The sequence below is a fragment of the Suillus subalutaceus genome (genome assembly GCF_016647625.1).
Source record: "Suillus subalutaceus strain FC151 chromosome Unknown DFJ58scaffold_30, whole genome shotgun sequence".
NCBI classification, from domain to species: Eukaryota; Fungi; Basidiomycota; class Agaricomycetes; order Boletales; family Suillaceae; genus Suillus; species Suillus subalutaceus.
In genome coordinates, this window is record NW_024540279.1 from 38389 (window position 1) to 59672 (window position 21284).

The 21284-nt window shown below is 48.2% G+C and overlaps 5 protein-coding genes across 5 annotated transcripts; 2 read left to right on the forward strand and 3 right to left on the reverse strand.

Annotated features, from left to right (window-relative positions):
- Window positions 1–2388: 2388 nt before the first annotated feature.
- On the reverse strand, window positions 2389–3337 carry DFJ58DRAFT_777655 (uncharacterized protein). The gene is made up of 2 exons (XM_041389570.1): window positions 3056–3337; window positions 2389–3005 (listed from the first exon to the last, which is right to left on the reverse strand). The coding sequence occupies exons 1-2, from the start codon at window positions 3205–3207 to the stop codon at window positions 2516–2518; spliced, it is 642 nt and encodes a 213-aa protein (XP_041245906.1). The 5' UTR covers window positions 3208–3337; the 3' UTR covers window positions 2389–2515.
- Window positions 3312–5663, forward strand: DFJ58DRAFT_262831 (uncharacterized protein). Its single transcript, XM_041379534.1, has 21 exons — window positions 3312–3443; window positions 3500–3754; window positions 3804–3822; window positions 3874–3952; window positions 4004–4017; window positions 4065–4163; window positions 4212–4221; window positions 4273–4290; window positions 4348–4373; window positions 4425–4450; window positions 4500–4534; window positions 4592–4616; window positions 4731–4746; window positions 4799–4838; window positions 4891–4991; window positions 5041–5100; window positions 5152–5179; window positions 5231–5288; window positions 5340–5364; window positions 5412–5457; window positions 5514–5663. Exons 2-21 carry the CDS (start codon window positions 3715–3717, stop codon window positions 5559–5561), a joined length of 813 nt encoding a protein of 270 aa, XP_041245907.1. The 5' UTR covers window positions 3312–3443; window positions 3500–3714; the 3' UTR covers window positions 5562–5663.
- A 3760-nt stretch (window positions 5664–9423) lies between these two features.
- DFJ58DRAFT_777674 (CAS/CSE protein) lies at window positions 9424–13361 on the reverse strand. The gene is made up of 15 exons (XM_041389571.1): window positions 13101–13361; window positions 12875–13045; window positions 12442–12822; window positions 12331–12393; window positions 12165–12281; window positions 11693–12106; window positions 11495–11641; window positions 11307–11440; window positions 11140–11255; window positions 10935–11091; window positions 10796–10887; window positions 10441–10744; window positions 10203–10382; window positions 10002–10145; window positions 9424–9949 (listed from the first exon to the last, which is right to left on the reverse strand). Exons 1-15 carry the CDS (start codon window positions 13302–13304, stop codon window positions 9625–9627), a joined length of 2949 nt encoding a protein of 982 aa, XP_041245908.1. The 5' UTR covers window positions 13305–13361; the 3' UTR covers window positions 9424–9624.
- Window position 13362: 1 nt separating this feature from the next.
- Window positions 13363–14761, reverse strand: DFJ58DRAFT_700924 (uncharacterized protein; the record flags this gene model as incomplete). Its single annotated transcript, XM_041383584.1, has 2 exons — window positions 13363–14282; window positions 14337–14761. 2 exons carry the CDS (start codon window positions 14756–14758, stop codon window positions 13580–13582), a joined length of 1125 nt encoding a protein of 374 aa, XP_041245909.1. The 3' UTR covers window positions 13363–13579.
- A 1376-nt stretch (window positions 14762–16137) lies between these two features.
- On the forward strand, window positions 16138–21227 carry DFJ58DRAFT_657553 (ABC-2 type transporter-domain-containing protein; the record flags this gene model as incomplete). The annotated part of the gene is made up of 19 exons (XM_041381987.1): window positions 16138–16396; window positions 16453–16882; window positions 16933–17192; window positions 17239–17557; window positions 17610–17705; window positions 17757–17978; window positions 18038–18233; window positions 18284–18499; window positions 18559–18939; window positions 18992–19095; window positions 19144–19260; window positions 19316–19430; window positions 19484–19599; window positions 19648–19812; window positions 19860–20211; window positions 20265–20629; window positions 20683–20780; window positions 20831–21087; window positions 21147–21227. The coding sequence occupies 19 exons, from the start codon at window positions 16138–16140 to the stop codon at window positions 21225–21227; spliced, it is 4149 nt and encodes a 1382-aa protein (XP_041245910.1).
- Window positions 21228–21284: the final 57 nt, after the last annotated feature.

Below are 21284 nucleotides of genomic sequence, written 5' to 3' on the forward strand. Positions count from 1 at the left end.
AGTCATTTTGCATTTTCGTCCGGAGTCTCATTTGAATAATCACTAGTAAATAATCATCAACGGGTGCATATTTTCTTTCATGCCCTCACCGCTCTAATACCATGCCAGTCAGTTCATGTCACCAACACCTGGATGGCACTCGTACCCCCCGTCACGTACGATAGGCAAGCACAGAACATGACCACAAATCAGAACCAGTCAATCCACACGCACTGGACGAGATGGCTCAGGAGTCCGAAGGACGTGAGTTATATGCCGCTCAAAACTTGACACTCAGAAAGAAAGTCCGACCATGTTTATGCAAACCTTAACACACATCAACTTGTGGTGAGCCCTCATAACAAGACCGAAGAGACCGCCCCAGTATCAGCCATTTCCTAGCCGCGCTCCTTCGTACATTCGTGTCGGAGTCTAGTTGAGATAGAGTCTTTGAGACCGTCGAAAAGCCTCCTTCTCAACTGACTTGCCCACTGTTCCACAACGCAGGTGGGCCGTATTCCATGCCGGTGGTTGAATCATGTTCCCGGATGGCAGATTCGTCAAGTTTTTGGGACGAGAATCGGGATAATTGCGATATGAAATGTTCACTGCTTCACATCGAGTATTGCATATTAATAGTGGGGAATGCATGTTCCTCCGATGTCTAATCAATCATCCAGCGACTGAAAGCAGCCCGGCAAAAGTTCCCGGGCTGTTCATCTCAGTCATTGGATCTTGATGGCCCTTTGATACCTCGAGGTTGTAGTTTCTGTATCGGATCATACCGTGCCAACAAGACGCCTCATTCAAACGGTCATCAGAACCGATTGATCCCTCAAGACCTCATCATCCAAAACCTGCGCTTATGGTACCACGTACCTTTTTGGTTCCCCTCGTAATGCAGCACGATACTTCGTCTTCATATATAAATACTACAATTTGCAATGCATCCTCCCATTGTCCTCATCATCCGCGCCTTTAGCACTCAAGGAACACATGATACTCTCTAGTACACCGTCAGTCCTTTGTGTATCATCTGTACGAGCACCAGTGCTGCTGGTTTGCTGATATCGTATGTAGGAGTTTGAGAAGACCATTCCTTGAGGAGAAAGAACTTGCCAGAATCATATTGCACGACCTCTGTCACTGTGGGGTCAACATTGGGACTGTCAAGTCAACTCTGCCTGGTATGTATCACCATGGTCTGCGTGTTGATCTTTATCAGCCAGAGTAGTAGAGGATGTTGGATATGCTCGTGGGGTAGAGCAACGTCATGAAACTGAACGAACCAAGGTGGGCTATTCTCAGCATATACGGTCTTCGGCGCTATTGATGGTCGTTGCCCTTGCAGGTGACGGCGGAAGTCAAGAACTTTAGCTGTGACGCTAAAAGGCAACACAAGCACCTCCCCTGATGAAGAGAATAGACCGACATCGTTGCCACTCTCACAAGAGCATCAAGCAAGTCGAGAAGAAGAATGCGCTGCCGAGCTTTGGCATCACAATGGGATGCCCTCAGTGCTGGTATTCTGTGTGTTCACATAGCCGAAAGACACTCGTCCTTGGGATTTTTTCTTGCAGCAGATCGGCTTCGTTGACCTCATCTGCCCGGTGTTAGCCGCCAGATTACACTTGACAACACATGCAGTGAGGTAAGTTCAGGTTATCTTATTGTGTTCTTTCCGCACTGGAACAAACCATAAGCGCAGGTGACTTCACATTCGACAACTGCTACGTTGACGTCATCCTAAGTTCAATTTTCCTCATTTCCGAGGTACATCCAGCAGCTCGGAAGTACGCCACATCAAGGCAAACGTCGCACAGGTCGTGAGACATTATGGCAGTTGTTTTTTTCGCCGTTTTCCAATGACGGAAGTTGGACGAAAGCACAAAAGAAACGTGAGTCGAAATAAGGAAAATACTACCCTAAACTATGACCAAGTGTTCAGGGACGTTATCTGTACGGCCATTTGACGTGTTCTTCTGTCGACGAACTTAAAGGGGCCAGTGACTACTTCGCAAAACAAAGATGGTAAGTGATGCATCTTTTCTTTTCGACTTTGGTCAAAACACACTGGATTCGTCCCCTGTATACATCCATGCAGAAGTGCAGTGGTTCGATAAGCGCCCACCGACTCAGGGGATCTTTATTAGCTACGAGTTCGACGCAGTCCATGGAACAGACCAAACGCAGAAGCCAGCAGGTACGGGTGCGCATAAGATCCGGAAATTCTAGAGTGGACAAGAGAACTGGCCGAATCCATTTGTCGTTTGTGCCTAGAAATATATCCGTACTATGTATACCCTGCATGAAAGATAGCCAATCGCATCGAAAAGAAAAACACTTGCCGGATTTGCGATGGAGTGAAGGAACAATCAGACAGGTGAATCGATCTAGGCATGCACGGAGGGGCAATCTATTTAATTCAGGGCAAGGGAAGCTCCCGCAAAGACCAAGATGGGAGCTGCTACTGATAATGTGAGTACTACAAAGGGTCCTAGGGTCCTAGCCTAGCGTTGACAACAGAATTGCGTTTTTAGCGGTCTATAGTACCTAGGACATCCCTTACGCGTTGTTCTACGGAACTCCAACGCACGTGGTCAGCCAAAGGCATACGGAAATGTTTCACCGCAAGCATCATCTGCTGTGCGCACTTGTCCACATCAATGCCTCCGGTACCCGTGCCAAATCCTGTCATCAAAACTGTCTGAATCTTAACATGGCCCTCCGCATCAGAGGCTTTATTCCACCGGTCGAGTTGCACCAAAAGAGACCACATGACATTATAAACAAGATCTTGGTGCCAACTGACATCATCTGGTACGCGCATCGTAGGTGATATGGCAAGGGCACGTGCGTCCCACGGGTTGCCTGCTGAGGTGACATCATCAGGAAGTGGCACGATCATGCAGGAACCAGGGGGGATATAACCATGCCAGACGTCTCGAATGTAAGTCTGGCAGTGATCAGTCAAGTGCCATATATCACCCATTCCCTTCAAAATACGAGAGAATTGATAATCGATTCTGGTATGGGTAAACGGGATGTCCATCTGAAAGGTCAGGAACGTACTGACCCGCCATCCATGATTCCAAATGAATTTGCGGGAGACACTACACAATCGCAGCGCAAGCGTTTAGGATCTACCTCCTGGACTTTACCCTCTATGACGGTAAAGGGAGTCATTCGGGTCAGGAAAGTGTTCTTCGATGGCGCGCGACCAAGCATCGCATAAGGATTCCGACGAGTTGCGTGACTTTGGAGCTATGAGTATGAAATTTGGGAAGTCCATGTGAGTAGGCGAAGCGAGTAAGTACTCTGATCAGACGCCTGTTGCGTGTACTCCGGCTATAACCGGAGATTAGTAATTATGCATCTCCTCGGATTAAACTTCGCGAGGAAGGTCAGGTGCAACGCTTGTACTGAAAATCGTGATTGACCGAGCAAGCCCGTCATACTAAATGGTAAGTACTAGTAGTGAGATTATGAAACAATTAATTTTAAATTTAAGCTGAATGAGGCTTGATGGATGATGTTCTCGAAAGTACTGTTTTTGGCGGAGGTCGGAATACCCCTTCCATGTAATTTAGCTTCTCTGGTCCTTCATGTCGTTCATCGAAGCACTCCGTAGACCACGGCACGTATATCCATCTCAATCGATCCTCAACTTATCTTTTATGCCCCCCTCATCCTCTCCTTACCCTTCCACCCTTCACACTCCTTACATTCCCCACCATGAACGATACTCTCTCCGTCCTAGCTTCACATTTCATTGGTTAGTATCTTATCCCACCCCTTCATGATATCCTACTAACCGCCATCAGGAGTCATCATCTCTAGCATGTGAGCTCGTTACAGTGATCTAAACATCATTTACCATTATCTTTTTACTAGGTTCTATGGCTTTACTCTCGCCCAGACCTGGCGATATTTCCGGACTTATCCAAAAGACAAGTGGTCTATGAAGGCCTTGGTAAGCACCGCATATCATCCCCAATTTGCAAATCTCAAACCTCTTTTTCAGGTAGCCTTTCTGTGGTCTGTCACTTGAAACTCGTTGTTTTGCACTGACTCACGTTCCCCAGGGCGTTGGACACAGCACAGCTAGCCCTTGTCGCCGCATCAATATATCACTATACCATAGTTTGGCAAGGTGACATCACGATGTCATCGCATGTATCAAAGTATGTTATTTCGCACCTGTCGTTCTATTCATATTCATTTTTGATTAGAACATTTGAGGTGGGCTTCTCTCGTTTCATCATATCATAGTGTCGTAACCACTCATTACAGGCATCAATGGGCATTACTGTAGGTTGTTCGACATCCATTTCAACTAGAAGCATCCTCATGATCACTCTATCATAGTCAGTAATGGCTTTTCTGGTGCAATTGTACGTCTGTTATTGTTCTTCGTGGCAATAAATACCTATTCCGCTTTTCAGGACATATGCTCACCGTATATGGCGACGTAAGGTCTAAGTCAACAATCTCCTGAGTCTACACTCATAACTCTCTAGTTAGCTTTGGAAACATTCTAGTCACATTTTTCATAGTAAGTCTGGGAAATCTGCATTCGTGTCCCTGTTTACTCATAATGCCGGCGCCGCAGGTCCTTTTGGCATTGGCTGCGCTAGGTAAAAACAGTCTACTGTGGGTGTGACATGGCTGATTCGTAACTTACACACAGGGTCTGGTGCAGGTACGCTCACATTCCAATTTATGACATCTCTTACTCAAACCAGTCGCAGCAATGGTTGTCAAAACGTGAGTTTACTTGGTCCAACACCGGACTAATTGATGTTCACATTTCTCCCAGTGTCCGTGATCCCCTGTGGGATAGCACTCACGTTAGCAACGTAAGCTCGCCTTCACATCTCTGCCAACTTCCATACCTTACGCGACCCTCAGCTGCCCGCTTCTAGTTTTTACTTGTCTTCGATGGCATGTGACTTCCTCATTGCCGCTACGCAAGTGTACCTGTTTCACAAGTCCCGGACCGGGATAGGAAGGTTCGTCGCGTCCCTCATTTTTCAGTCTTATGGGCTCATTTCTGTCAAGACTCGGTGGTCTCATTACCAGATTGACTGTGCTTGTTGTCAATGTGGGCTTGATAACTACGTAATCGTGTTCTCCATACAGCGCTGTTCCACGACTGACTCGTCCTTCCAGCATAGATGTCACACTATTTTTCATACTGGTACGCGTCTCGACGGGAGAAGCGATCCCACTCACAAACTCTCCCTCTCAGTTTCTCGTCTGCCCCCACAATGGCGCCTTTCTTGTACCATACATCCTCATGAGCCACTGTGCGCCTTTCGCTTTCTCTTTCATCATAAACTTACCCACTTGCATTGCAGGTTATCTAAACAGTTTCCTCAGTGTGTAAGTCCATTTTCCCACCTCAATAACCAAAGCCTCACCCCCACAAGTCTTAACTCTCGTCATGAGCTACGGGAACTGGTCGACAACGACGACGTAGGCGATTTTGTTCTTCTCTGGTGCTGACCGTACCTGACACGCCGCCATCGCAGTACGCTTGTCCCAGCATTTACACCATTGCTTCAGAAGAACTGGCATGATGTAAACTCTAGCATGCTTCCCGCGCCACGCTGTGCGATGCTCACTGAGGCATGTTTTGAAACTAGCCGAACCTTCTTGTAGGACATAAACACTGCACTGTATATTATCGCACCAGAACACACCCATCATTTCACCGCGAGTTGAACTGCCAGTGAAATCAGTACATATTTGATGTTGGCTGGCATAAGCAGATGATGTTGAACTCAAACAAATACATATGTATACTGTATGATACTGTACAGCGACTCGAGAGGTCGCTCCATTTCATTGCGGAAAAGCCTGCCGCAGAAAATCAAAACAAGTTCGGGCGACTGGGTGCCAGTTGCTCTATCAGAGGTTCCAGAGGATCGTTGAGATCGTGCTAGGATGCGCTGATCCAATTGGGTACTGTCTCCTGGACACAAGCTTCTGAAGGAGATGAGCGACATCACGCCCGTTGGTAATCGATGTGAAGACGAGGGCGGTTGTATATATGTATGCACTTGCACTTTCAGCGAACGGTAAGACACCCTGACAGAAGTGATTTGTGAGTTTTGGTCGAACATTGGAAATTCAGTTTGAGACCCCACCCATAAGATGCATGTAAAACATCGTTAGTTACATTATATCGACGTACCACCACGCAGTCATCGTATATAGAATGAATATTTGAAATGGTCGGCGATTTCGTCATGACGTGTGCCATCCAAGGCATCGATTCCGAACTGAACACGTTCATACTATGCCTGATGTGCCAAGTTATAAATATCAGCACCGATGAGAAAGCCAAGACAACTCTTTGACGAGTAACATCGCCTCCGAGTTTTCATTTTAATCTGCGCTGAAGAAGGTGATGGCCTGATATACAGAATGAAGCAGAAAGTATGATAGAAAAGCTTAATATACCTTGATGATGAGAAGAGAATGGACGGTTTTCTGAATATTTGTTCGCGAGCGTGAATGCAACGTCAAATGCTGTCCTTGCGTCCAGGAGGTGTCCTTTTACACAGATGGCAATGCCCTTGGATATATGACCAGTCAAGGGACGACTGAAGGATTATATCACGATGAAAAGCCAGCCTTTCGTACTAAGGGACTCGTGATGGCATCAGTAGTTTCTCGATCGCATCCTGAAGAGCATCGCCCCAGTCGCGCCCCCCGTACACCTAACAAACGAGCGATTGGCGTAGGATTCATAGTCGCTGGTATCGGTGTAGATATCTTGCCCGAGTAGGTCTTCAGCGGTATTATAATAGACAAGTCACGGCGAGGTACCCAGTGCATTACCATGATAGCGAGAAGCATGCTCGAATTGGGTTATGAGCACCAAAGATGGAAACATGCCTTTAATTTCACGTCCATGGGTATTGCCAGCTCTGAAATCTTAAGTTATTATCAGCAACCTCCGCTGAGGATGTGCTTACCGTCTATGATGAAGGTGACACACTGTGGGGGGGTGAATGCTGAATTATATGGTTGGTTCATCAATCCGAGAGGCGGACTTGGTTATCATGAGATGCAGAAACGATGAGTGTACCAGCAGGATTAAGAAAGTATTGGTATTAGTATTGGAGGTACGCATCGGGGGATATCGATGAGAGGAGGCCCGGAGAATTCGAACATGAAGGTGAGTAAGATGTGACAATGTGAAGAGTGGTAATGAACGTATCAAATGACCGGTGGCTATTAATGCAGTCTTATACCAACTCAGTGACTTGAACCTCTATGTAACAATGCCTAGCATAAGTATCCACAATGCTTCAACTTAATCCACCGTCTACAATCCACTTTATTGAATGAATTAGTGGACAAGAGCCATGGTTTATAAACCCAGGGTAGGCCAGATGCATCGTCATCACCTTTCGTCTCTTGCTTATTATGATCAACCTCATGCAGCCGGTCAGCAACAACTCGAAGGAGTCTATGCTCAGTTGAGCACCACCCTGTACCACCTGAGCCTACCTCAGACATTCCTGCGGGATGTTCAGTTCACCACGACCGTCCCGCAGACGACGATCGTGCCCTCTCAGAGCTTCATTGCCGAGTATCCATCTGCCCAGCTTCATCCACATCGAACAGCTCAGCCCTGTGAGCCACTCTCCCTACCCCACATTCCTCTATACAAAAAGCTCGTCGATATCCACGGCATGCCAATGTAGATATTCTTCGTTGTGCGTCTGTGAGTGATCCTTCTTGATGTTATTGTTGCTCCAGATGAATTTTTATACTGAGAACGTTCTTGCAGGTACTTCGCTAGACATACATGTCATCCTCCGAGCTTCAGTACATCGTTTGAATTTGATGGCCAACAGTCTCCCTGTCCCAAACACCATGACGGACAATCTCGCTTTCATTTCCAAGCGCCTACAACTCTTGAGGGACAGAGCCCACGCATGGTTCAAGTTTGACATCCACTCTTCCAAAACAGTCACCTGTCCAGAATATTGGTTCGCAGTGCAATATCCGTCATTAGTGCGCGCGATTATGGTACTTGGCACCCTCAAGTCCTAGTATCAACTCTTCATTATACCCCAACTTCAGCCGCATCGAACAGGCCAGCCCTGCGAGCCACTGTCCCAACCGCAGCTTCATTCGTATCGAACAGGCCAGCCCTGCGAGCCACTGTCCCAACCGCAGCTTCATTCGCATCGAACAAGCCAGCCCTGCGAGCCACTCCCTACCCCAGCTTCATTCGCATCGAACAGGTCAGCCCTGCGAGCCACTCTCCCTACCCCACATTCCTCTACACCAAAAGTTCGTCGATCTCCACGGCATGCCAATGTATCATCCGACACCTTTCTTCGATATACCCGATACTCGGTTATACAATCAATTTAGCCACTTCTGCGAGCATAAGGACACTGTCACCCGCCAATACTACTCTAAAGTCCTTCGGAACCTGTGCTTCCTCGATGACCTGATCCGCCCTAGGATCTATCCATCAAGCTCTTGAAACAGCCTTCCACATCCACCTAACTGATTTGTGGGCATGAGCCATGCTATATAAAACGTAGGCATTTGCTCTCCATTATTGTTACCTTTCATCTCTTACTTATCTTCACCTTTTGCAGCGAATTTAGACCAACATGGTCCTCAATGAGCACGGACTTCCTGAAGCTTGCAAGTCCCTGGCAGCCTCGGAAGTTCCAGGAAAACGTTGACGCGGAATCAACGTCTTCATCGTCTCCATGGATCTTCCGAGGTTGCCAGGGCTTGGACTGAAGGAACCTGCAGCAGCGTAGTGGTATAAAGGGTGCCATTATACTTAACGTTATTTATGGCCCTACGGACCGTGTTGGACCGAACTTTCTTTTAGAGGACCGGAAGATGTACATGTACGAGCGCGCACCTCAGATGAAGTTCGATGGCCGTCCTTTAAAGTGGCCAGACTTTCCGGCTCCACTCCCAGGATTGGATATACAAATCTGCTTAGTGTCTTGAATTAATAATGCCGAGTTACTCGCCTCCGTGTTTTCATGCACGACTTCGTCTCGAGGAGCCAAGGCAGGCTTGCTCTGCTCCGATGTTCTCGTCTTATCTTGATCGAGCCCAGGCCTAGTAAGACTTGGTACGCCTCGAATATTTGTTATGTCACATTAGTTTTAACTTACTGGCCATGCATGTAATTTGTTTCGGCTCTTTCAAGTTGTCAGGTGTACGCAGCGCGTATACAATATATAGATTTTGCATACATTTAATATGGTTGGACCGCCCATGTACACGAGTCGCCTATGAGTCAGCGGTTCAACCGTTGCAACCAGTGTGTAGTGTGTACGGTAATTACATAGGTGAATATTAATTGAATCGCGATCCGTAGCAGTCGCGTCACATGCAGAGCAACGCAGTAGGTCCGCGTCATGATCGGAGCGGTAATACGAAAGGTTCAAAGAATGGAGGCTGTGGCGCACATACATGCCTTTTAATTTCAACCAACAGCACAAGTCAAATCGGTATCATAATGGCTAGCTATAGTAATCTACATACACTACACACGCATATCCGCCGGCAGTACTTGTTGTCCACCCTTAGACTGTCATACAAATGATACCCCAAAGATGTGGCAGCCACTTCCGACTATGTAATTTACTGAATTGCATACCCAGACGCCACAAGCGCCTGCACAAATGGTTGCACTACCTTTTCATCACCCGCAGCTAGCAGCCCTTTCACGCGTGGGTCCGCTTTCGCCAGTGCCTGCCCCAAAAAGTTTTGCGGATCGCGCACATATGCCACGGGGTCTACAGGCGCGCCGTCCGCCGCGGCGAGTCGGGAATACGCAGCCTGATACCCCGCAGTCTGCTCCTCGAAGTCAATCTCTGTTATGCCAGTGCTCTGTTCTTCGTCTTTAGACTTGGCGAGATACTGTGGCTCGCTAAAGAGCTTAATGACGGAGACAAATGCTGGGGGCCTGTGAAAGGGATGTGAGTTAGTGGAAAGAAGGGGAGAGGGGCGCGGCTCACCAGCTCTGCGCGCTCGGAGGCGTAAGCATGATCGTGCTCTGCGTGAGCATGCGGATAAGGCCGACAGCTGCAACTTTCCTGTCTTTGTGCGGCATCTTTGGCACCTGTGGGACGATAAAGTTGACAAGAATCTGCGACCAAAGCCTGCAAAATAAGACATATGAGCAATGTGGCAGATCTGAAGAGCAAGATGCGCCTTACTGTGGCTGAATCTCCTCGATAGCGGATATGACGTAGTCTGGCCCGAGCCCGTCCACATTGATAGCCATGGTGAAGAGAAGGAAGTGCGAAAAGAGATATACATATTTATCCGTTTTGCTCGTCTGCATCCTTGTGAGCAACGTCATGACGACTGCCTTGAAATACTGTTTCAGCTGCACCCTAACCAGCCAATTCTGTCAATTCCCGTTTCATCATAGCAAGAACACAAAAAACTCACGGAGGCACATGCTGCACGACACCCTGCAGAAGTTCAAAGCCCCAGCCATCGTTGATTTTGGAGGGTATCAGGCGTTGCTGGACGACGGCCAATACGGCTGCGATCTGCCCCGTCTTGATCATCTCAGTAGCGTCGCGAGCAAGGAATGCTTTGAGGAGCTTCACGAGACCGGGGATGCTGCCCTTTTGTTGCCAGCATGTGGGCGTCAGGAGGAAGGGGAGGAGGGAGCGATATTCGGATGGCACGCCAGTGCTGTGAGCTTCTAGCATCTGAGCGAGAATCTGGAAAACGTAAGGAATGTACTCTGAGAGATAGAGTTAGAGATGGGAAGATGGGTCGGATTTTGGCTCCTTACGGTCTATGTCCTGTTGAAGAATAAAGGTGAAAGGGCCAAAGAGCGCCTGCTCGAACGTAGGAAGAGTGGAAGGTGTACCGCTCACAACAAACCTACCAAGAGTGTCGGCCAGGATTCCTAGAATGAAACGAGGACGTACCTCAACAGCGCTGATATACTTTCAAAGATGTACTGGTCGAAATTTGGATTGCTCGGGTTCTTTGCAATGACACCGAGGATGTTGACCAGTTGCTGGAGGACTTGTTGATAGACAGGGGTGAGGGTTTGACGTGCAGTGACGATTATGCGCATCGCGCCTGCACACGGGAGTCAGCACCCGCCAGCACGGTACGTGATTGACTTACATTTCATCAGGTGGTCATTTTCGGCAACCTTTTCAGGAGCGCCGGCAGCTTCTATCTTGTTCAGGAGTGCATTGAGTAAGTCAGCAGCAAGATCGTGGATATCGGCTTGAGAGAATCTGTGGTCAGACCGTGAGCACAAGGTTTTCGTCACACAAATGTGAACGCACAACAATTGTGTTCCCTTTTTGATGAACAGTATGCGGTCAATTGTGATCGCAGCATATGTATATGTAACATAGTGGTCTGCGTTCAAATGCCGCACCAGCAGAGGGAGCACTGACAGAAGTTGATCTCTCGTCAGCTGGTAGAAGTGTGAGCAGTGCTGAAGCGTTAGTTCGTATCAAAATGAAGATACCTGGTTCCTGAAAGTCAAAAGGAATCGAATCGCATCAACATAGAGAATTTCATGAATACTGCCAGCCGATGCTTGGAGATCTTGATACACATGCTCAGAAAAGAACTTCACGACATCCACCAATGCATTCGTTGACGTGACGCCATGCTTTTGTTGCCATCAGATTAGTGCTCATCGGCAAAACTGACGCTCGCTCACCTGCGTTGTCGACGCCTCTGTTGCCACAGCAGTGAGTAAATATATGGCACTGTCCTTCGCCTTCCAGTTCTGCGCGGGGTTCGAATTGTACTGCTGCAATCCTGAAGTGATCCACGACCCCACAATTTCCGTGGCCTCGGTTTGGTAACCCGAGCTGACTAACGCTTGCAACACGTCTGCGGCTGCCTGTCGTCGAGTTGCCACTTCTGATGCACTACCTCCGAAGGCCAAGTCAAGCCGAATGAACTCAAGTGGCTCATCTTCAAATTGTTCCATTTCATGGTCGCGTAGTCCAATATTAGGGATGATGACACCTTGTACGAGAGAGGCAATGGTATCGCGCGAAGAGAAGAGCGATTTATAGTAACCCGACCGAATTGCGGTGGAGATAAAACGCAAAGATTGAGAGACAAGCTGGCAAGCCGGTGCCAATAAGGTCACTAGAAAACAAAACAAACACTTGAAAACGTACAGAGTCATCCGCAACACCGGGAAGCTTATTCGACCCGATGAGCTCCCATACGCTCTGTACAAATCCCTCGACAGCAGGCGAGCGTGATAGTTGGTCTGGGAAAAGCTTGATGTAAAGCTGTTACGTATGTTAGCATTTGTTCGCTCATTTCCGGCATGTTGCAAACCTCGCCAATCTCGAAAATCTTGGTCTTCAACTGCGCAGGCAGCGATGGCTGTGTTTCATCAGGCTAAATGACAATCAGTGACTGGCAATATACGGCAAAGACGTTGCTCACATCGGATCGAAGTTCTGCTGGGTCCCATGACATAAAACGCTGAAAGAGTCCAGTTTGTGGAGCAAAAAAGGAGTCGTGAGCATCTTCGATACCCGGGGGTAGATCTTGACACGTAAAATCGTAGAATATATCAACGAGAATGATCTGGGCTTGTGTTACGATAGCAACATTAGGTGGGGCAGGGGAGGAAAGCAGGATGGTTGCAGTTTGATTGGAAAGATCAAGAAAGGGTTGCATGAAACGCGATAACACGAAGTTGATCTCCGTGAATAGCTCGTCCGAGCGAACTTGGGCCCGCCATTGGTTAAAGATCGAGTGAGCGGTTTGTAGGACCCCGACATTGATGCTGTAGTCCGTTTGTGAGAGTGATGAGATGAGTTGCTGTTGTGGAAGCGTCAGACAGCGAACCCGTGGTTTAACTTGGATAACGTACGTCAATAAGATCAGTCCATTTTGCTGGAAAGTCGAGTTCGGCGATCAAAGCGACAGACTCAGCAATTTGAGCACGAATTGCTTTATCTGTAGGATCCGACAACGCAATCATGGCTGGGACGAGCTGGGATCGGAGGGCTACTTTGTCTGCTTCCGGGAGGGGTTCATCGTCCTGTTTGAACCACAAATGAAATGAATGAGCATGATCAAAAAAGATTATTGCGCACCTCCTCCCATCTTAGTTTAGCAACATTTTTGAGATATATTCCACCTGCTAGGCGCGTTGAGCGATCGTAGGATCCGTTGAGGATCAGCGTAAGGAGGTGTGCCAGAAATCCCTTCTGTGATGCAAGTGCATGTAGTTGCTGTTCTGCTTGTTTCCTGGAAGCAGGCTGGAGGGAAGCTTGAAGAAGAGAAGCGATATTGGACATCTCTGCTTTGCCCTGGACAATCTCGCCAGTTAGCTTCTCGCGAAGTTCGGTACAGGATGATCTTTCACTGGACGCGTGCTCTTTGTTTGGCTTTCCTTCGTCTAAATCCCTTTTAGGCAAACCCCTGAGTATATAGCTCGATCTCATGCATTCTAACAACCCTACCGTACTTGCAATCGTTGGGGACAATCAGATACTCCAGCCGCTGTTGAGATAAGTAGTCCAATCCAATGCCTGTTTGCCTCCAGCTTACATCCCACACCTGTGGAATGAATTCACTGTCCAATGCCCATCCACCCATCAATCTGTTCCCAAGTCTTCTCCCGCATAGTGGACCACATACGCCGCCTTTTATGGTGGCAACCCTTGCACCACCCCTCGTCTTTCCACGAAATGAGCATCAACGCAGACAACCCGCAAAGCGGGTCATGCCGATATCGGTCGTAAATCCCTGAGTCATGCACGAGCCGAACCCATGCTTCGCACCTCGCCGCCATCGAGAGACAGCGTTTTGGCCCCAAGGCGGGGGAAGAAAGCTCTGGCTTCTTGTCAAGGATATCACTGGAATGGTCGTTGACACGGTTTGAACAGGCCAAGGATGGATCCTCTCGGGCTGCTGCTTGCATCCATATACCACTGAGCTGTTCTCGCATCCGCATAAGGCGCCGCTCGTCCGCGCGACTTATTTGCTCAGAGTTACTGAATTCGTCCACATCATCCAGGCCAAACCCAGATGTTCGTGCCATTTCATAGAATGCAGGTTTCAAAATACCATTAATCCCACACGCCCGCGAAAGGGCGGCAACCTGAGCAGCATTGGAGCGCAGTTCTGAGCCGGCATGGAGGCTTTCGAGATCAGATGGCCAGTCATCTGTGAGCAATTCTACGGCCCAAACCCGATCTGTTTCGAACCCCAGAATTGTGGTCGCACGGATGAGGGACACAAGGGTGGAAAATCGGATGTCACCGCGATACGCCCTACGCACTCATAACTGAGCTTACATCAAGTACAGGATAGCAGAGCTTACTTACACAGGGTTATCATAGAATAGAAGCAGTGCCTCTAGATCTTTTTCCTCAAGCTTGGTCAGCTGGTAAAGTTGCTCGTCTGCGTCTATCCCAGTGACGGTATCATACCCAATGTCCTTGAAGATAGTCGCAAAGAGCTCTGAGTGTCGCACGAGCCATGATCGATGCACCCGGAAGAGTATTCCGGAGGCTTCAAGAGTGATATTCCCATCCTCTAGCCAAAACAATTCATGCCTGGGCATACGGTATAAATGCGGGGTCTTGCGCATTATAATTCCAGTTGACCATAGTATGGTCGAGGCGCTGGGTTGGTGCTCTTGAGAGGATTGGCGTTTGCGCTTTGCTCTCTGCTCCGGGACCACGTCAAATGTTTCAAGGGATGCAGCGCGAAATTTCCTCTTGGTAGATACACTATCATGCGACATAGCGTAGCTTAGAGTTCACTGTGCCAATTCGTTCTACTCGTCAAAATTACGTACAAGTTGCTATATCACGTGATAATCTGATCCAAAAAAAGCTTCGGCCTATCATTCTCCCAGTCAGACCTTTGAAAGAAGGAAGACAGGACTCGTTCCTTCTCAAGCTTGAATTGGATCAGCATGACAACACTTCAAATTTGTGGTGTTTGCCAGCCTCTTCGAGCTGAAGCCATCCACATTAATCGCCTGAGACCTCAATAGAAGAGGTTGTCCATAGCCTGTGTCAGGCATATGTTTCAAACTTATCACTATTCCCTTAATCGAGATTAGTGTATCAAGGGTGTAATCCGAACTTACGCACTGAGTGTATCAGACAGGACTGCTCGTCCTTGAGTGAAGAATGAAGTTGCGTTTCAAATTCATTTCTCCCGGTGCTAACGCTGCGCTAGCATATCTTTGGAACAACACAGGTGAAGTTTACTGACTCTGCCGAAGTCGACGCCGTGCCACGTCACTACGAGACGGGCAACCCTCGGGCAATACGCAGTTCTCCCCGAAGGTTCATCGGCTGCTATTGAATATAGTGCATTGCCATTTCCTGATTAGCACTGTTGACATGTCAACAAGGTGAGTAATTGAACCGAAAGAGAGGTGTTCTTCTGATCGCGAGGAGCAGTTCAAGCTCAACATCAAGTTATAATTGATTCCTGCTGTGGGGCGCTCGGGAATGGTGTCGGGCATGATCACATGAGTGGCCGAAATTACGGCACGTTCTCCATTTGCAACCCTATTGAATCTGGATATCTGGATCCTTGCAAGGGTAGTCTACTTTGTAAGTCTTTCTTGTAATCAGTATCCCCAACTGAAATAAAATATCATAATATGTTGTCGGTCTCCTGCGGAATACGTACTTATAGTATCGTCCCTTTGGACCGGGCATTGATTGTTCATCCGAGGAACCAATCAAATCAATCTTCTGCGAGTAGAAGCTCACACCAGCTTCCTGCTATATAGAGGGGCGCAGGGTTGCGCATCGAACAACCCCACGGTTCTTCATCCACCCACCATGGATTTCCCTGGTCAAGCGCAAGAGACGGATGCTCCCGATCAGTCCGCCGCCGCTGCGTCGAAGGATGGACCCCAACCTCACCTACCCTTTACCTTCTTCGATCCAGCCAGTATGCAGGAGTTGGAACGGACGATGACAGCACGATCTACTCGGTCCCACCACCGTCCCGTAGACAACTTTCGCCCTCCTCCCCCTGTGCGGAAATCTAAAGTGGCTGATAATCGCAAATCCACGATATCTATAGCCATGGAAAGTGGCAGTAGTGATCAGGAAGGCTTTGATTTTGAGCAGACTTTGAAGGACCTCGTCCGACGGTATGTGTTTTGCTACTATCTTACCACTGGCTGTAATGAGTTGCAGACGGGGTGAAGAGTCCATCAGGGCCCGTGAGTTGGGCGTGATGTTTGATGATTTACGCGTAGTTGGCATTGGAGCACGCGCATCACTGCAGCCCACAGTGGGCTCGATATTAAATCCCTCGGTTGCGCTTAAAAACATTACAACAATGCGCAATCCCCCAATTCGTAACATTCTGTCGGGCTTTGGAGGTGTAGTAATGCCAGGAGAAATGTTGCGTAAGTCTAGGTTGTGTTTTACTCGGCCACCTGTGTAGTGTACTGACTTCCACCAGTTGTTCTGGGCCGTCCTGGTTCTGGTTGTAGCACATTCTTGAAGGTACTCTCCAATCAGACGAAGGAGTACCACGCTGTCGAAGGTGATGTGTGGTATGACTCCTTTACCCCTGAGGAAATAACCAAGCAATATCGCGGCGATGTCATCTACTGTCCTGAAGATGATGTCCATTTTCCGACACTCACAGTTGAGCAGACACTATCCTTCGCAATCAAAACCCGCACGCCACATGCGCGGTTTATCGATCAGTCCCGTGACCAGTTCAATCGCGACGTGGTTGACATCCTAATCAGAATCTTCGGACTGCACCACGCACGTAATACTGTTGTCGGGAACGCTGCTATACGAGGCGTATCAGGTGGAGAGAAGAAACGTGTTTCTATTGCAGAGGCTTTGTCATGCAGAAGCTTGATCAGCTCCTGGGACAAGTTTGTTATCCTTTGATTCATTGTCTGCGATGAGCGCTGATGACTCGTAGCTCGACCCGTGGTCTGGATGCGTCGACAGCGTTAGAGTTCATCCAGGCACTTCGCATTGGCACCGATATTGGTCGGATTACGACAGCCGTCTCTCTTTACCAAGCCGGTGAACAGTTGTATAACTTGTTTGACAAGGTGTGCGTAGTCTCCGAGGGCCGAATGGTCTATTTTGGGCCTGCAAAAGAGGCGCGCCAGTATTTTATGGATATGGGATATGAACCCTACCACCGACAAACGACGTCTGATTTTCTTGTTTCTGGTACGTATTGGTGTAATGGTCCTTGTCATATTCTAAGATTTTCTAGTCACGGATCCAAATGCGAGAAACTTCCGTGCTGACGTTGAAGCGTCAATACCCAGAACGGCTGAGGAAATGGCAGCTTACTTCCTCGCATCTCCGCTGGGGCAAGCTAACCGTCAATCGATTGATAATTATCGCAACCTCTACGTGGGCAAACCCGAACGCAAGGAGGCATACAGTCTTAGTGCGGGGATGGAGCATGCGCGTCATGCGCCTAAGAGTAACTCCTTCACGATATCAATCCCGATGCAAGTCAGGGCAGTAATGGTCCGCCGGGTTCAGATAATAAAGGGCGATATCACGTCTCAAGTGGTGCAACTTGTGTGCGTACCAATTATATGCTCATGTCGACATAACGTATTGATGGCCCCTAAGTGCGCAAATATTCCAAGCCATCGTGATGGGCACCGTCTTCTACCACCTCCCTGACGCAACTTCTGGTTACTTCTCTCGCGGGGGCATCTTATTCTTGTTTGTTCTTTGGCATTCTTCTGTCCGCGAAGTTTCTAATCAGTCCTATAGTGCATTGTTTTTCGGCGCCTTGTCTGCTATGGCAGAAATACCCGCTCTCTATGCCCAGCGTCCCATAGTTCTCCGTCACCACAAAGCAGCGATGTATTATCCATTCATCGAAAGTCTGGCTCACACGGTTGTCGATATACCAATTACGTTCGTTATCCAGGGCGTTTTCTCTGTACTTCTCTACTTCTTGGTCGACCTTCAGAGGACAGTATCGCAGTTCTTGTCAGTGGTTTCCTGTCTACAAGTTTCCGCTACAGATATCTGATATACCTTTCTGACAGTATATTCTTCTTGGTGGTATTCACGATGACGACCGCGATGAAAGGATTTTTCAGGCTGGTCGCTGCTGCTTTCAAAGAAGAGTCTAGTGCTACATCAGTAGCTGGCATTGGTGTTTTGGTCTTCTCGCTGTACACCGGTTATACTATTCCTCGGCTCAGCATCCCGGGCGCCCTGCGCTGGATCACTTACTTGAATGTAGGGTGACGTATTATTCTTCAAGCGCTGCGCTGAAACATCTATCCCAGCCTCTCGGGTTCGGGTTTGAATCATTGATGATGAACGAATTCCACACTTTGAACGGGACATGCACTACCTTGGTCCCTCAGGGTCCTGGATATGAAAATATATCGCTGGCTAATCAGGTCTGCACCACAGTTGGAGCTCAGCCTGGAATGTCGACTGTCAACGGTAACGTCTTCGCGTACCTATCTTATGATTACCTGTACAGTGACCTTTGGCGCGTACGTCCCAATCTAATTTTCCGATCTGAGTCATGACAGCTCAATTTCTTTTCTATCAGAATTACGGCATTATATGTGCATTCGGTATCACCTTCCTTATGTTGTTGCTCTTCGCTACCGAATTCAACACCGGCTCCGCATTTGATTCTGCTGTCACTCTCTTCAACCAGTCTAAGGGCGCAAAGTCTGCTGGACCCGTCACTGTACAAAAAGATGTGGAAAAGGGGGGACCATCGGCACCTAACGAAAACGCGCACAAGAAAAGCAAAGTATTTGATGAAAAGAAGAAACATGGGCCGCCAGATAACTTCACCTGGCACCATGTGCAGTACGTCGTTCCCATTTCAGGGGGATCAGAGAGGAGGTTGTTAGACAATATCTCTGGTTATGTCGCACCTGGAAAGCTCACTGCCCTCATGGGTGAATCTGGCGCGGGAAAGGTTCTCGTCATTTTACTGCTCAACCTCGCTGTAGACTGACAAGACACGATAGACTACTCTGCTCAATGTCCTTGCCCAGCGCGTCGATGTTGGTGTCGTTTCAGGTGACCGTTTCATTAACGGACAACCACTCCCTTCAGATTTCCAGGCACAAACGTAGGTAAAAGCTACATTGTTGATCGGCAACACTAAAAACAAGCTCAGGGGATATTGTCAGCAGATGGATACCCATCTACCCCAAGCCACTGTTCGGGAGACCATTCTTGCTTCAGCTCATCTTAGACAATCGGAATTTGTCCCTATGGAGGAGATTCAAGCCCAGTATGTCCTCCTGTTTCACATTGTACCATTGACAGTTCCGACTGATGTTATTCAGCGTGGACAAGTGCCTCCAAATGTGTGGCCTCGAAGCATATGCAAACGCAGTTGTGGGCTCGTTGGGCGTTGAACATAAAAAGCGCACGACAATAGCCGTTGAATTGGCCGCGAAGGTATGTCCGTCTTTGAAGATGTAGCATCCTCTTTGAACCTAGCGTGTCAACAGCCCAAACTTCTTCTTTTCCTTGATGAACCTACGTCTGGTCTCGATTCCCAATCGGCTTGGGCCATCATAACATTCCTCCGCGAGCTTGCCGATAGTGGACAAGCCATCTTGTGCACGTGAGTCTTGTATACATCTGATAGTGCTCTCATTCTGAGCTTTATTAGCATTCACCAACCTTCCGGGGAGCTTTTCCAACTGTTTGACAAACTTCTCCTCCTTCGCAAGGGCGGCCAAACTGTCTACTTTGGTGACATTGGGGACAAGTCTTCTACGATGTTGAAATATTTCGAACGTAATGGAGCCCCACCCTGTGATGAGGATGCCAACCCGTAAGTCTTTTGTTGGTTCAGTCATTCGTGGAGTTAAGCTATGGCAGTGCGGAATACATGCTTGATGTCATTGGTGCTGGAGCGACCGCGAGCACATCTGTTGATTGGCATAATGTCTGGCGAATTTCGCCAGAAGCCGCTGTGCTAGAAGATGAGCTTGGACGCATTCATGCTGAGGGTCGCTCTCGTCCCGTTGTCCAGACACAGCTACGCACACAGTTCGCTACTTCGTGGAGGCACCAGACCATTGCTCTTACACAGCGCAACTTCCAAGCATATTGGCGGAACCCAACCTACTTGGTGGCAAAGCTCGTTCTCAACATCGCTGGTGGTCTATTGATTGGCTTCACGTTCTATAACACAAAAGACTCCCTCCAGGGTACACAAAACAAACTCTTTGTATGATTTGCGACATTTGATGAAGTGGCTTTGTTCGCTAATTGGTATCATAGGCAATTTTCTTGGCCACAATTTTGTGTGTCCCTCTTTCTCAGCAGATGCAGACGGTCTACATCGACATTCGGTCAATTTATGAAGTCCGGGAGCGCCAGAGCAGGATGTACAAGTGGACTGCTCTCGTCACCTCTCAAATACTCGTCGAGATACCTTGGAACATTTTCTGCTCATCGGTCTTCTTTGTTTGCTGGTACTGGACAGTCGGATTCTACACCGACCGTGCTGGATACACCTACCTGATGTATGGAGTCATATTCCCGCTCTATTACACGACGATCGCACTCGCAATAGCTTCCATGGCCCCAACTGCATTTATTGCTTCATTGTTGTTCAGCACGCTCTTTTCATTTGTCGTCATATTGTAAGTCAGATTTCTAAACTGATAACATAGCTGCTTACTGATTTGTGGTCTAGTAACGGTGTTCTGCAGCCATTCAGCCAGTTGGGTTGGTGGCGGTGGATGTATAGGGTTTCGCCTTTCACCTATCTGATTGAAGGCCTGTTCGGTCAAGGTTTGTGCTTATGTTTGGCTTCCGTATCAATGAACTCAACTTGTTCTTAGCGGTTAGCGGACAGACGATTGTTTGCGCGTCGACGGAGCTTGTTTCAATTGTTCCTCCTACGGGACTCACGTGTGCTGATTATATGGATCCTTTCATGTCTTATGCGGGCGGATATCTAACAGACCCCAATGCGACATCGAACTGCCTCTACTGTCCGTTCCAGACGACGGACCAGTACATGTATGCTGGATTCAATATCCAGTATTCTCACCGCTGGCGTGACGTTGGTATCATGCTTGGTGTCACCTTGTTTAATGTGAGTTACGTCCCTTGCTGTTCACTCTGGGTATTCACGAAGGAATCTATTTTTCCAAGGTCTTTGCGATTTTCGCTCTCACCTACATCTTCCGCATTCGGAAGGGTAATATTTTGCCTTCGTTCAAGCGCAAGCTGTAACACAAAGGTTGTGTAGAACGAAATATTGGGACACATGAATGATACCGGGATCTTACT